The sequence below is a fragment of the Mesocricetus auratus genome, unplaced genomic scaffold (genome assembly GCF_017639785.1).
Source record: "Mesocricetus auratus isolate SY011 unplaced genomic scaffold, BCM_Maur_2.0 Super-Scaffold_4256, whole genome shotgun sequence".
Classification (NCBI taxonomy): Eukaryota; Metazoa; Chordata; class Mammalia; order Rodentia; family Cricetidae; genus Mesocricetus; species Mesocricetus auratus.
This window is the reverse complement of record NW_024429182.1, coordinates 95,328,315-95,340,571: the sequence shown is the minus strand read 5'-3', so window position 1 is coordinate 95,340,571 and position 12,257 is coordinate 95,328,315. Positions and strand designations below refer to the sequence as shown.

At 39.1% G+C, this 12,257-nt stretch overlaps 1 protein-coding gene across 1 annotated transcript; it reads right to left on the bottom strand.

Annotated features, from left to right (window-relative positions):
- Positions 1 to 1,627: 1,627 nt before the first annotated feature.
- On the bottom strand, positions 1,628 to 2,566 carry LOC101831669 (olfactory receptor 51G2). Its single transcript, XM_005074082.2, has one exon. It carries the CDS (start codon positions 2,564 to 2,566, stop codon positions 1,628 to 1,630), a length of 939 nt encoding a protein of 312 aa, XP_005074139.1.
- Between the last annotated feature and the right edge of the window lie 9,691 nt (positions 2,567 to 12,257).

Here is a 12,257-nt window from a genome sequence, read left to right as displayed (position 1 = left end):
TCATAATGCTCCATCTCATACTGTTTTCTGTACATTGAAGTTCTTAAGTTTCACATATAATGATGCCTAAAGTTCATGTAGAAGTGATTTTCTAATTCTAGAAGAGGCACTGGTGGTGAATGGTGTATGTGGGGGTGGGTGGGTGACGAGTTTGAGAGAACTGTTAGGTGCTATTGGCCTTGAAAGGGACTGATCATAAGTGAGATATGGCTTCACTTAAGCCTCTGACAGGAGGCTTTATATTTAGCCAGTCTTAATTTGAAGCCTGTATTATGTACTGCTGTGCAGGAACATGGCTTCCCTCTCAGTACTGCAAAACTCCCCTCATATTATTCAGACCCATTTTCCTCATAAATATCTCCAATAAAAATGTTCCATTAATAGGTATTTCTCAGAAAATAACTTTTAATCTCTAGCAATGTGTTGGTATAATCATAATGCACAGATAAGAGGATATAAGGAACATTTTTGATTAGTATGTTTATTTATGACATTTATGATGTTATCTCTTTCCCCTTACCTTCCCTTGTCTTCAGTCTTGCCAGATGTACAAGGGAATAGCAACAGCAGCAGCAACATTAACAAAAGTTATCTCCAACCTGGAGTCATGACTCAGTGTTAAATAGCACTTGCTACTCAATTATGAGAACCTGAATTTGGATTTCAACACCAAAGTAATGAGATGAATAGCCTGTAAACACCCTAAACTTCAGCTCTGAGGGACCTGAGGTCCTTTGTACACATAGGAATGAGTGTGTGTGCTCATTCACACTATCACTCATTCTCATACACAGATAAATTAATAAAAATTAAAAGTAAAAATCAGTGAAGTTAATTGCCTGTATATATTGTTTCTTGTTCATATCTACTCAGCTTTGGACATGCTGTTCCAACAGCTTGGGGGATATTAGCATGGCCCTCTTATACTCTTCAATGGCCCAACTCTCACAAGTGTTCTATGACTGATTACTATGTCACACCAAAGAAAGATTTCTTTATCCTCTTTTTTTCTGAAACGACATCTGACTGAAAATCATGTCTCTTTTCTGCTATCATTCTAATTACATTTTGCTTTGAGCAACAAAATTACTAACATGTATTAGGATTGAACTCACAGTAGAACTGATTCTGTTACTAATTGCCCATTGAAAAGGCTAGACAGATAAGAGCTGTGATAATCTGAATTATTGTCACTCACTGGTGTTGACACTGGCTTAATGAATGCTTTCATATGAGCTTTGTCTGTTTGATGGATCATCTACATGTGGTTTCTCCGTGGGATTTAGTCTTCTCTGTGGAGTATCTGGGTTCCACAAGAAAACTCCAAGCAGACCATTTACAAATAAAGTTAGAAATGAATGAATAGGGATATAGAAGAGTAACTTTTATCTCTTAAAGTCAAGAATTTTCATTTCTTGAGTGGAAAGTAGGATTAGTTGTATTTCTGCGGACACACTGGGGGAGTATGATTTACCACACCATCATATATTATATCTATCAATATGCACCTGTAAAAAGATAATTATGCAAGAGATGTTGTTTAGTCAACCTTCTTGTTTGTTGAATAAGCAAATAAGTATCTTCTCTCTTTCAAGAATTGACAGAAATAGCAAATTTATGAACTGATCTAGTTACAAAAGGCATGAGTTACCCTATCCCGGATCTGTTTGGTCTTGACACTGTAGACAATGGGGTTCATCACAGGAGGGAAGAGAAGATACACAAAGCCCATGACCACTTGCACCAGATGGGGTGCCTGCTTCCCAAAACGGTGGATTACAGACAAGCCAATCATGGGAGTATAGAAGAGAAGCACAGCACAGATGTGTGAAACACATGTGTTGAGAGCTTTGAGTCGCTCAGTCTGGGAGGCAATGGACAACACGGTACGTAAGATGAGGGCATAGGAGAAAAGGATGAGCAGGGAGTCTACTCCCACTGTGGAAACAATGACAAACATGCCATAGATGCTGTTGGCCTTGATGTCTGCGCAGGCCAATTTCATCACTTCTTGGTGGAGACAGTAGGAATGTGAGAGGACTAGGGAGCCACAATAAGGGAATCGTTTGAGCATAAAAGGCAATGGGAAAATGAGTGCAACACTACGGCCCAGAGAGGCCAGGCCTATTCTGCCAATAACTGTATGGGTAAGAATGGAGGCATAGTGCAAAGGGCGACAGATGGCCACAAAGCGATCAAAAGCCATAGACAGAAGCACAGAGGATTCTAAGAAGGATAAACAGTGGATGAAAAAGAGCTGTGCAAAGCAAGCATCATGACCAATGTCTCGTGCCCCCACCCAAAAGATGCCCAACACTGTAGGGAGGGTGCAAAGAGACAGACCCAGGTCAGTCAGAGCCAGCATGGACAGGAAGAGGTACATAGGTTCATGGAGGGAGGGCTCTGTCTTAATGATAAACAGAATTGTGCAGTTGCCCAGGATGGAAACCAGATACATGAGGCACAGTGGGAGGGAGATCCAAATGTGCATGTGCTCCAGCCCAGGAATACCACTCAGCAAGAAGGTAGAGGACATGCTGCCATTTCCTTGGGGTCCTGATATCATTGTAAATAGAGAAAATGCGTAAGCTGGATTCTGTCCAAAATCCTAAAATGAATTGTAGAAATGTTAGTGATGGACTGAACTTAGCAAAATTGAAATTCAAAACCAAAAATATTAAAACCAAATAATCCGTGAACTGTATAGTTCCCCCAAGAGATTGCTTCAATTCCTTTTTTTTTAAAGACAGGGTCTCATGTGTACCAGGCTGGTTTCAAACTTGTTATGTACCTAATGATGACCTTGAACTCTTCATTTTCCTGCCCCACCTCTCCACTGCAGAAATTATAGGCATGAATCACCTTGCTCGGTTTACAAACATCTTTTTGAAGAAAGTATTTTGCAGTCTCACAGTTTCAATGAGTAACAATTACACAATAGTAAATAGACGTATTAACCTGTATAACTAAAGTAGAGAAGTTTTTGTGTTGATTTTGTGTTAATGGAACTCCTCTTCCCTTTCACTCTGCTCTGGTGTCTAGATACGTCCACTTAACACATGGATTTTTAATTTTTGAGTTATGACATTGTCATATCCTAGACTAGTTCCTAGACTGGTCTTGGATCTTGACCAATCCTCCCTCCTCCAGCTCTTGAGTATCTGTCCCTTTAGGACAGTGCCACTGTACCTTTGGGATTTTTATTATACTTGGAAGACTGGAAGCACCCAGGGGAAAAGGCTATGGAGCAAGAAAAAATCAGTTCCTTCACTTGACATTATAACACTTCACCTTGAAGATCATGACTCCTTTTTTGGTGTGTGTGTATGGGGGGGGGGTTACAGTAGCTCACCTCCTTGGCTTCTAGGAATATCTCCATTTGCTCTCCAGAATAAATGATAAGTTTTCTTCTTCACAATTCTATTGAGCCTACACCTTATGATACCATTAGTCACAATCCTCACACACCCTTTCTGTCAGATCTTCCACTAAGGTTCCCACTTTTCCTTCATCTTCTGTTTCCTTCACTTATGCTATTATTGGGCTTCCTTTCCTGCACATTTATGGTTTTACTTCCTGCCTCCTTTCTGTTGAAATTTTACCATTGTATAAATGTTATGATATTTACAGTCCTTCACTTACTTCTTCTGCTCTCTGATTTTGCTGACGTGGAAGTCTCATCAGCTCTATCTCATACATCATGCTCAATTCTGGAGGGTGTGTGGCAGTGATTTGTAAGACTATGTCTGACTTCTACAGTGTGAAACCAGAGTCCTTCACTCAGCCAGCAGCTGAATTTACTAGAGGCACAGGAATGTTTTCAAATTAATTTAAAAATTTATTTTACATACCAACCACAGTTTTTGCTCCCTCTTCTCCTCTTGTTCCCTCCCCCACCTCCTTTCTACCTCACCCCTCTTCTACTTCACAGAAAGGGTAAGGCCTCTCTTGGGAGTCAACAAAGCATGGCAGATCAAGTTGAGGCAGGATGAAGCTCCTCCTCCATGCATCAAGGCTGATGGAGGTATCCCACCACAAAGAATTGGTTTCAAAAAAGCCAGATCAATCACCAGGGACAGATCCTAGGCCCACTGCTAGGACCGCCACAAACAGGAGGTCCAGGAATTTGAATATATGGACCTAGGTGTTAGGATGAGACTTTACTCCCTCTTACACACTGAGTATTTGAAAGTCTTTAGAAAAAATCCAATGATTGGAGAAGGGCATTTAAGGTAGCCTCTCCACTATTGCCTAGATTGTTAGTTGGTGTCATCCTTGTAGCCCTTTCCTGATAATGAGATTGATGACTACCTTATATGCTATCCTAGAGCCTTCATCCAGTAGCTGACAGAAGCAGAAGCAGACACCCACAGCTAAACACCGAGCTGAACTCCTGGAATCCAGTTGCAGAGAAGAAGGAGTGATGAACAAAGGGACCAAGACCAGGCAGAGAGAACCACAGAAACAGCTGACCTGAAGAAGGGGGAGCTGATGGACTCTAGACTGTTAGCTGGGAAACCAGCGTAGGACTGATCTAGACCTGAACGTGGGTGTCAGTTAGGAGGACTGGGTAGTCTATGGGGCTTCTGGTAGTGGATCAGTATTTATCCCTAGTATACAATTGGATTTTGGGAGCCCATTCCACACAGAGGGGTAGGTACTCTCTCTCAGCCTAGACACATGGGGAGGGTCTAGGCCATGCTCCAAATGATATGACAGACTTTGGAGATCCCCCATGGAAGGTCTCACCCTCCCTAGGGAGCAGAAAGAGGATGGGATAAGGGCTTGGTTGGGGGGCAGGAGAGGAGGAGAGGGAGAGGGAACTGGGATTGACATGTAAAACAGACTTGTTCCTAATTTAAATAAAAAAATCACCATAAAACAACCAATGATGTGGGTAGACTCTATCTTTCTATAGATAGAAAATGACTACATAAGAGTCCAATCACTGATCACAGATCTATTGCCGGTTGATTCCTTGAGTTCCACTGCAACACTGCTCGTTCCTAACCCTGATAGCATATGAGGCATGGTGGGGCTCTACTTTATTCACCTCTATGAAATATGTCAGGTGATCAATATATTTTCCTTTCATAGTTGAAAGTTAAGTTTTGTTTAGTTAATGATTAGTTACTTAATGTTACAACTGTTTCTGGGATCATAGAGATAGGCAAAAGGGAATGTAACAACTCTTTTTCTTTGAGTATCGGTTCTGAATGGTTGTCATGCTTTCTGCCCATAATGATAATTTAGTAGCAAACAGCAGCAGTTAGCATAAAACAAAAGGCCTAATGGACATTTAAAAATACTGATTCTTTAATGAATTTAAGAAACTGATGCTGGAGGTGTCAGTTTTGGGGCCCTATGCTGTGTTCTCTAGACTTTGTTGCTTCATAATTAGTTCCCATTATTCATTAAAATTAACTCAGGCCTCTTTCCTGCTCTTTTTCCTGGGGCAGACAGGGCTTTTCCTGTCTCCCTCTTCTCTTGTGTCCTCGGTCTCTTTACCCCTTTTCTCGTTCCTTCCGTCCCCTTTCCCTGAATAAAACTCCTCACTTAAAAAAAAATTAACTCAGAAGATTTGCTAGATAAACTTACTTGTCAGGGACAATAAACCTTCAACATCCAAAGCTTTGCCAGGTGAAGACTGCTGAGTAGGGAGAGTGAGTTTTCTTCAGGAAAATGGCTCTTGTTAGGTGGCCCATGCTGCAACAGATAGATGGCTCTGCATCCGTGCATACAAAGACAGCATTGGTTAGACTCAATGAATTATTTTAAAAAATCAAGATGTTGGGAGAAGGTTGTGGACAGGAAAATTTGGAGTTGGAGGAATAGTAGGGATTGAATTAAAGCCTTGAAGTCTATTTCTACTTTGCAAATTAAGGCAATAACACTAACTTCCAAAACTTTCTAAAATTCCAAAGGGATTATTTGTAGATTATTCTTGGCAAAAATTAGATGTTCATCAGGGATTATATTTTCCTTCTTCATTACACTGCATTTTGGTATCAGATATACTGTTTGGTTTTCATTTTTTTAAGTTGCAGGTTTTCTTCACTCATAATTTTTAAGCCATTAATGTTTTTAAAAAATTACATACATGTACATCATGATTCTATCAGTCTTACATCAAATATCCACCCAGAAACGCAATGGAGATCAAATTCAAACTTAAATCTCCAGAAATAAAATGTTCAAGTAAAAATGGGAAAAATAGACAGTGAAAATATCTAGGTAGATCCTTAGAAGCCTCAAATGACTGGAGGCTAAATAACAAAGGACATACAAAGATATCCAAAAAGGTTTGCATTTCTACCTTCTATTTGTTATGAGCTGATTTCAGATATGCTTTTGAATTAGAAATTGTTCTTTCCATTGTAAGTGGGTATCACTTAATAGAAATCAGCAAATATAATAAAGACAGATTGGAGTAGGGGGAATAGAAATAAAATAAAACCCAGAAAATGAAGCCAACATATATTAACTTTTGACTGAATATCTTTTAGCGACTCACAGTTTAGCAAGCACTGAGATGTTAGTAAGGTAACTATTATGGGCTCATCAAGGGACTGTCAGAGCATACATTTTTTCATTTGAGGGAGGTTTTATTACTCTTTATTATTAGTTGCTATAGGTAAGTTTGGAAGTGGGAACAGATTTAACCCAGGATCTTTTCTATAGTTTTTCTGCTTGGAAATCTCATTCTGAATGAAATTTAGCAGTTTTGATGACGTTTATTATTGCTACTCTGGTGGCTCAGGGAGTAATCATTTCATGTCACAGAAAAGATTTTCTTCCAGGAGGTCAGTTAGCTTCCTAGACACCTGTACTTTTCTTTCTTAAAAAATTCCCTCAGATGGGTTAGCCTTGTTTGTAGATGAAGTGGTAGATACTGAACTCAGAATAGCTAGTCTATGACAAATACACGAGGGGAACCTTGAGTGGGGGACCTAGCAGATTCCATTGCCGGCGAGCTTGACTAAGGCTAGGGACAAACAAGCGAGGCAGACAGAGCTTAAGTGAGAAGTTTTATTAGAAAGGGAAGGGGTGATGGAAAGCAATAGAAAAGAGGTAAAGAGACACAGAGGCAGACAGAGAAAAGGGAGACAGGAAAAGTCCTGTCTTCCCCAGAGGAAGAGCGGGAAAGACAACTGGGAAAGAGAGGAGCAGGAAACATCTGGGAAAACAAAGAGCATAAGTGAACAGGGTTTTGGATTTTAAAGGGGTCCTTTGCACCTGTGTGTACTACTATGCACTCATGGAACCCTGGGCTGACCAGGGAGGGCACTGCCTGAGTACATTCTGCCCGGTGACAGGGGTAGGCCAGCATAATGTCTGAGTCCTTACAGCTAGTCCATCTCTCAGCACCTAGGTTTTACTGTCTCGACTTGTTTTTCTGTCTCTCGTCAGTATTTCTGCTATTACCATATAGAAGGAAACTTCCTGGGCTGGAAAGTGGAGGGGTGAATGGATATGAGAAAGCTGTTATTTGCTTTCTGACCTAGCTCTGGGATCAGATCTGGGATTCCACATAGTAAGGAAGACCTGCAAAACCAGCTGCCATCTTCAGGAGACATCCTTGGCAAAGTCGAGCTCCCTTTTCTCCTTTCCAAAGCCCAGGGTGAGTCTTCCAGGGTCTCTTCTTAGTGCTACAACTGAACACTAAACACCTATCTGCTGAACTGACTCATCACATACCAAGGTTTAGTCCAGAGGATGCAGACCTCACACCAAGGAAGAAAGAAACTGAAGCTATAGGCCATAGGCTTAGAGAGAGACTGTAGGAGAGATACAGAAATCCCAGATTTTAAGTAACTGAGGTACCACTGAGACATTTTCAATTGCTTTTAATCAGCTCCCTACTGAGACTGGGCTCTTGGGCCTCATTAGCTCAATGGGATTAGCTCAGATTCTGGATGGGAAAAAAGAGAATACTGAAGTCTTGTGAGATGAGTGTATACCAGACACTTGAGCCAAACTCTGCAGGATATGGGAAAAGTTTAACACATACGCCACAACCCCAGCAAAGCAGAGTAGGTGCTGTTGGTAATGTTTTATGCATGATAAGGCACTGTACAATTTGAGCACATTAAACACGGTAAGGTGTGTCCTAAGGATAGATAAAGGACATATGATGTTTATAAAGGAAAGATTTGAAATAAAGGGGAAAGGGGAAAATAGGAGAGAGACTTAACTGAAGAGTGAGTTGTAGAGAGCAACCCAGAAGAGTGAGGTAGGAGAGAAAAAATAACATTGAGGATCTTTGAACAAGAGTAAACATTATTTTATAAGCTTATTTAAAATTATATTATGCATATAAAATGGAATTATTCCACATATGGTGATAATGTTCCACCTAAGAGCCATAAACTAGTAGATACCCAGTGCCAGAAGAGGTAATCTTCCCTTCAGTAGTTGTTTGGTCAGTGGGGTCTAAAGAACCCCAAATAATACTGCCTCCTAGAATATGACAGTAAGTCCTTATGGCTGAAGATACCACAAATGTTGGACATAGGACTTGGAGAAACTGACCTTGGATTGAACTGGAAGACTCTTCCTTGAGGGCCAAGTCTCATGTGTGAGAAGAGGCTATGTAAGTTGTCAAAGGAAAAGAGTGATCAATAGTCTTGTCTAGTGGTAAAGCCTATGAAGCACAGCATTGACAATGACCCCCCTAGAAGATACTCATAGTTCAATAGTGATTCTTATATAGTGGGACTAACCAATAGGTGAGTAAGGGCCTGATTGGTACTACAGTACTCATGCCTGGCATTGTAAAGCTAGCCAGCTACCCATGGATACCTGTCAGGGATGCAGAACCCATGAAACTCCAATGATACAGTTGCCTAACAAAGAGCTGACTATGTATCACATGTATTGACATGCCATTGTGTATGGGGACAGTCCACAAAGTTCCATCCTTAGAAGGAGAACTATAGGAGGAAGTCAAGTGTTTCTGGAGGAGGGAGAAAGTTTTCTCCTTGTATGATTAGCTTAATAGATTATCCAATGACAAGTGGTAAGCCCTAAACACATGGACATATAAATAATACTTAATTGACTTAGCAGGGTGTGTTAAAGTAATATAATAAGTAATTTAATAAATTGGTATTATAGTTCGAAAATGAAGTCACAAATATGGGAAGTAGTGGGGTGCTATGTGTGAGTAGTTGGAGATAGAAGAGGGAAGGACATAAATGATGTAAATACAGTGCTCATTAATCATTTCTTTTAGTGAGGTAGCTACCTCTTGACATCACTCATACTCAGAATCTGAATAATTGGCCTTGGCATTGATGACAACACAGTAATCTGTAGAGGTTGGTGAGGTTTAGGTTGAAATGAATGGGGAAAGACTGGTTAATGAGATCAAAACTATGCTCGGAGAGTAGACATGAGTTCTAGTGAAATATTGTGCAATACGGGGATGATCTCAAAATTGAAAAGAAGTTGGAGGTGGCATCTCAGTTGTAGAACTCATGCTTAGCTTATATGAGGACCTGGATTCAAACTTGGGTATCAAATTAGAGCAAACAAAACAAACATTTTTATACGATGATATAGGGATATTAAGGAGTAATAATTTATTATTTGGCTTGGGGAAAGATGATGAAGAAGCCATGATAGACAGAGGAGTAGATACAATTTCAGTTTTTAGTAATTGTGTAACTAATTATATCCAATTTTTGGAGTGAATATGAAGTAATTTCTCAGAGTCTCCAGCCCTGTTATAATTTATTTCCATCTGATGATTTGGCTGATTTTTTGGGATGTAAATAGTTCCTCTGTGGCCATGATCCACTGGAATTTTGGTAGAGACCACTGTCTGCATGAGGGTGTTATGAAACAATGTATATTCAAATTACAGTCCTCCAGGTGGCCTGGACTAGAATGGGCTGTCATGCCTGTGATCATGCAGATGTCTTAGCCTTATACTCACCACATTGAGTCAGAAAACTTAACATTGAAGATCATTACAAAGACTTGAACTTTCTGTGTATCTTTGTCTTTGTGATTTGTTTCAACTCTGATTTCAAACTTTTATTATAAAACGATAATAAAACGTTCTTCATAAAAATTAATACCTTTACATTTAGTCTGGATTTATTTCCAATCCTATTACCTGCTATGTTAGTTGAAGGATGACATAAGTAAATATTATAGAATAGGGAGCTTTGCAGCAGTAGCTTGTTTTTCCCACAGTCTGAAAGGTATCAAAATCTAAGAGTGGGGTGTATATAGTACTGATCTTCTCCTTGGGGTTTGCATGGGTCATCTTTTAACAATGGTCCTTACATGTTTTACCCTACACAGATGAAGCTCTGCCTTCCATTTAAGTACTTAAATCAGTTCTTATCATTATAACACTTTTCAGATGTTGGTCCTACTTTATTAACTCCATTTTATCTCCGTTATGTGCTTCATGACGTTGTTTCTAAATATATTCAGTTCTTATAAGTTAGAAATGATTCAACCTACAGCATTTATTTATCCTAAATCTTGCCACCAATTTATTTATATATTTAACACGTTTTATAGCAAAAATTTTTGTGTACAATAAAAAATACATTTTATTCTCTACTTCTTGTGTTAATACTTCTTTATCCTCTCTAAACCTGAGCTCTTGAATAATCAAACTAGTCTCAGAACTATTTTAAGTTTGAATGCCATATTATAAAGAGGAAGAGAGGAAGAAAAGAGAGACAGAGACAGAGAGAGAAAAAAGAAATGTGATTAATCTTTGATTCACCTTTAACAATCATAATCAGAAAGAACATAGAAAATTATTTGAGTTACTGACAAGCTTATTCTGACAGCTTTAAGTCTCCATGAAGTTTTGTAAGGAAAAAAATGGATTATGATGCAGAGAAACTATAGTTCACCTAATCTCAAGTACCCAGTTACAAGAAGGGCAGCTTTTTAAGTAAGACAAATTTGGGTGTGGTTCTAAGCTCTATTTTATTAGATATATGTGATATAGATTACAATAGTTGGTCTCATGGTTTCTTTTCTCTAAAATGCTTCTATGATAACTGTAAAAGAAATCATCCCTTTCATGGTTGCAGTTGTTACCAAAACTAATTTGAAAAAATTGCAATTAAAATTATTTTTTGACATTTTATTTGATGAAGATCATGACTATTTTAAAGTAACAAGCATATCTTTTAGTTAGTGTTAAGATTAATAGCTTCCACTAAAAGACAGAAAACCAGAGCCATTCAAAACAGCTCATTTATTAATTTGAGGATTAAGAGTTCCCCTGTACCTCAAGAGCAGCATAAAATGATTAGATATGAAGATCAGTGTCAGAGGTCATAACATGCACATAAACCTGAATTCCAACTCTAGAACTGTTAAAAAGAAGAAAAGGAGAAATCAAAGTTAAGGTAGAAAACATATTCATACGAAGGCAGTCACTAGGTACTGTTATGCAGGCCACTCTGTAAGAATGAAGGAGGTGAGAATAAGGATGGCAAACATACCAAACATGCAGCGATGTTAGAAGGCCTTTATTAGAGTTGACAGTTGTGTCGGAGCTGGCTAAGTTCTTGTGAAACTGGTGTACACAGAAGATGGATGGGTGTTTGCTTGCAAGACAGATATTACTTTAGATCAGGGAGGGACAACACAAACTCCTGACTCAAAGCAGTCCTATCTCTGGAATTCTGATAGCAAAAAACATACGGTATGTCTCAAATGTTGGGAAGTGGTCATTTGATGGTCTTAGGCCATCATGAAGAACCAGGCAGCATAGACAGAAGAAAGTTGATTCATCAGGCATTTTCAGTAATCACATAATGATTGACCAGAAAGCAGTTGGGCCACATGAGGGGTGAAATTCATTAGGATGTGTGTTCATGGGGTCTTTGTGCTTAGGTTCTATGTTGTCAATGTGCTTATGCATATATGCCATGCAAGCATGATTACTTTCATAATTTTGTTTTTTGCTGCCTTCTCTACATGTGGCAGGCCAGCACCAAAAGCTGACCACATTTTAAATGTGGTAAATCTTCTTGTAGCATTGCTAGTTTTGTCTTCTTTCTCCTCATGGTGAAATGTTACATTTTTTTATATCTCTTATAATAGCTTCCTTCATTGTATTTGGAATTAAGCTGCTAGACAGAAAGATGGTTGGACTAAATCTTTTTAGTTCTCATGACTCCAAGTGAAGTCCTAGAAGATGATGCTTTGATCTGTGTCAGAGTATAAAATGTCATAGTTAGTTGCTTATGTGTCTAGACAAATGCAATAATAGA

Coding starts and splice junctions, on each gene's coding strand:
- LOC101831669 (XM_005074082.2), bottom strand. CDS start 2,566: ATGATATCAGGACCCCAAGGAAATGGCAGCATGTCCTCTACCTTCTTG.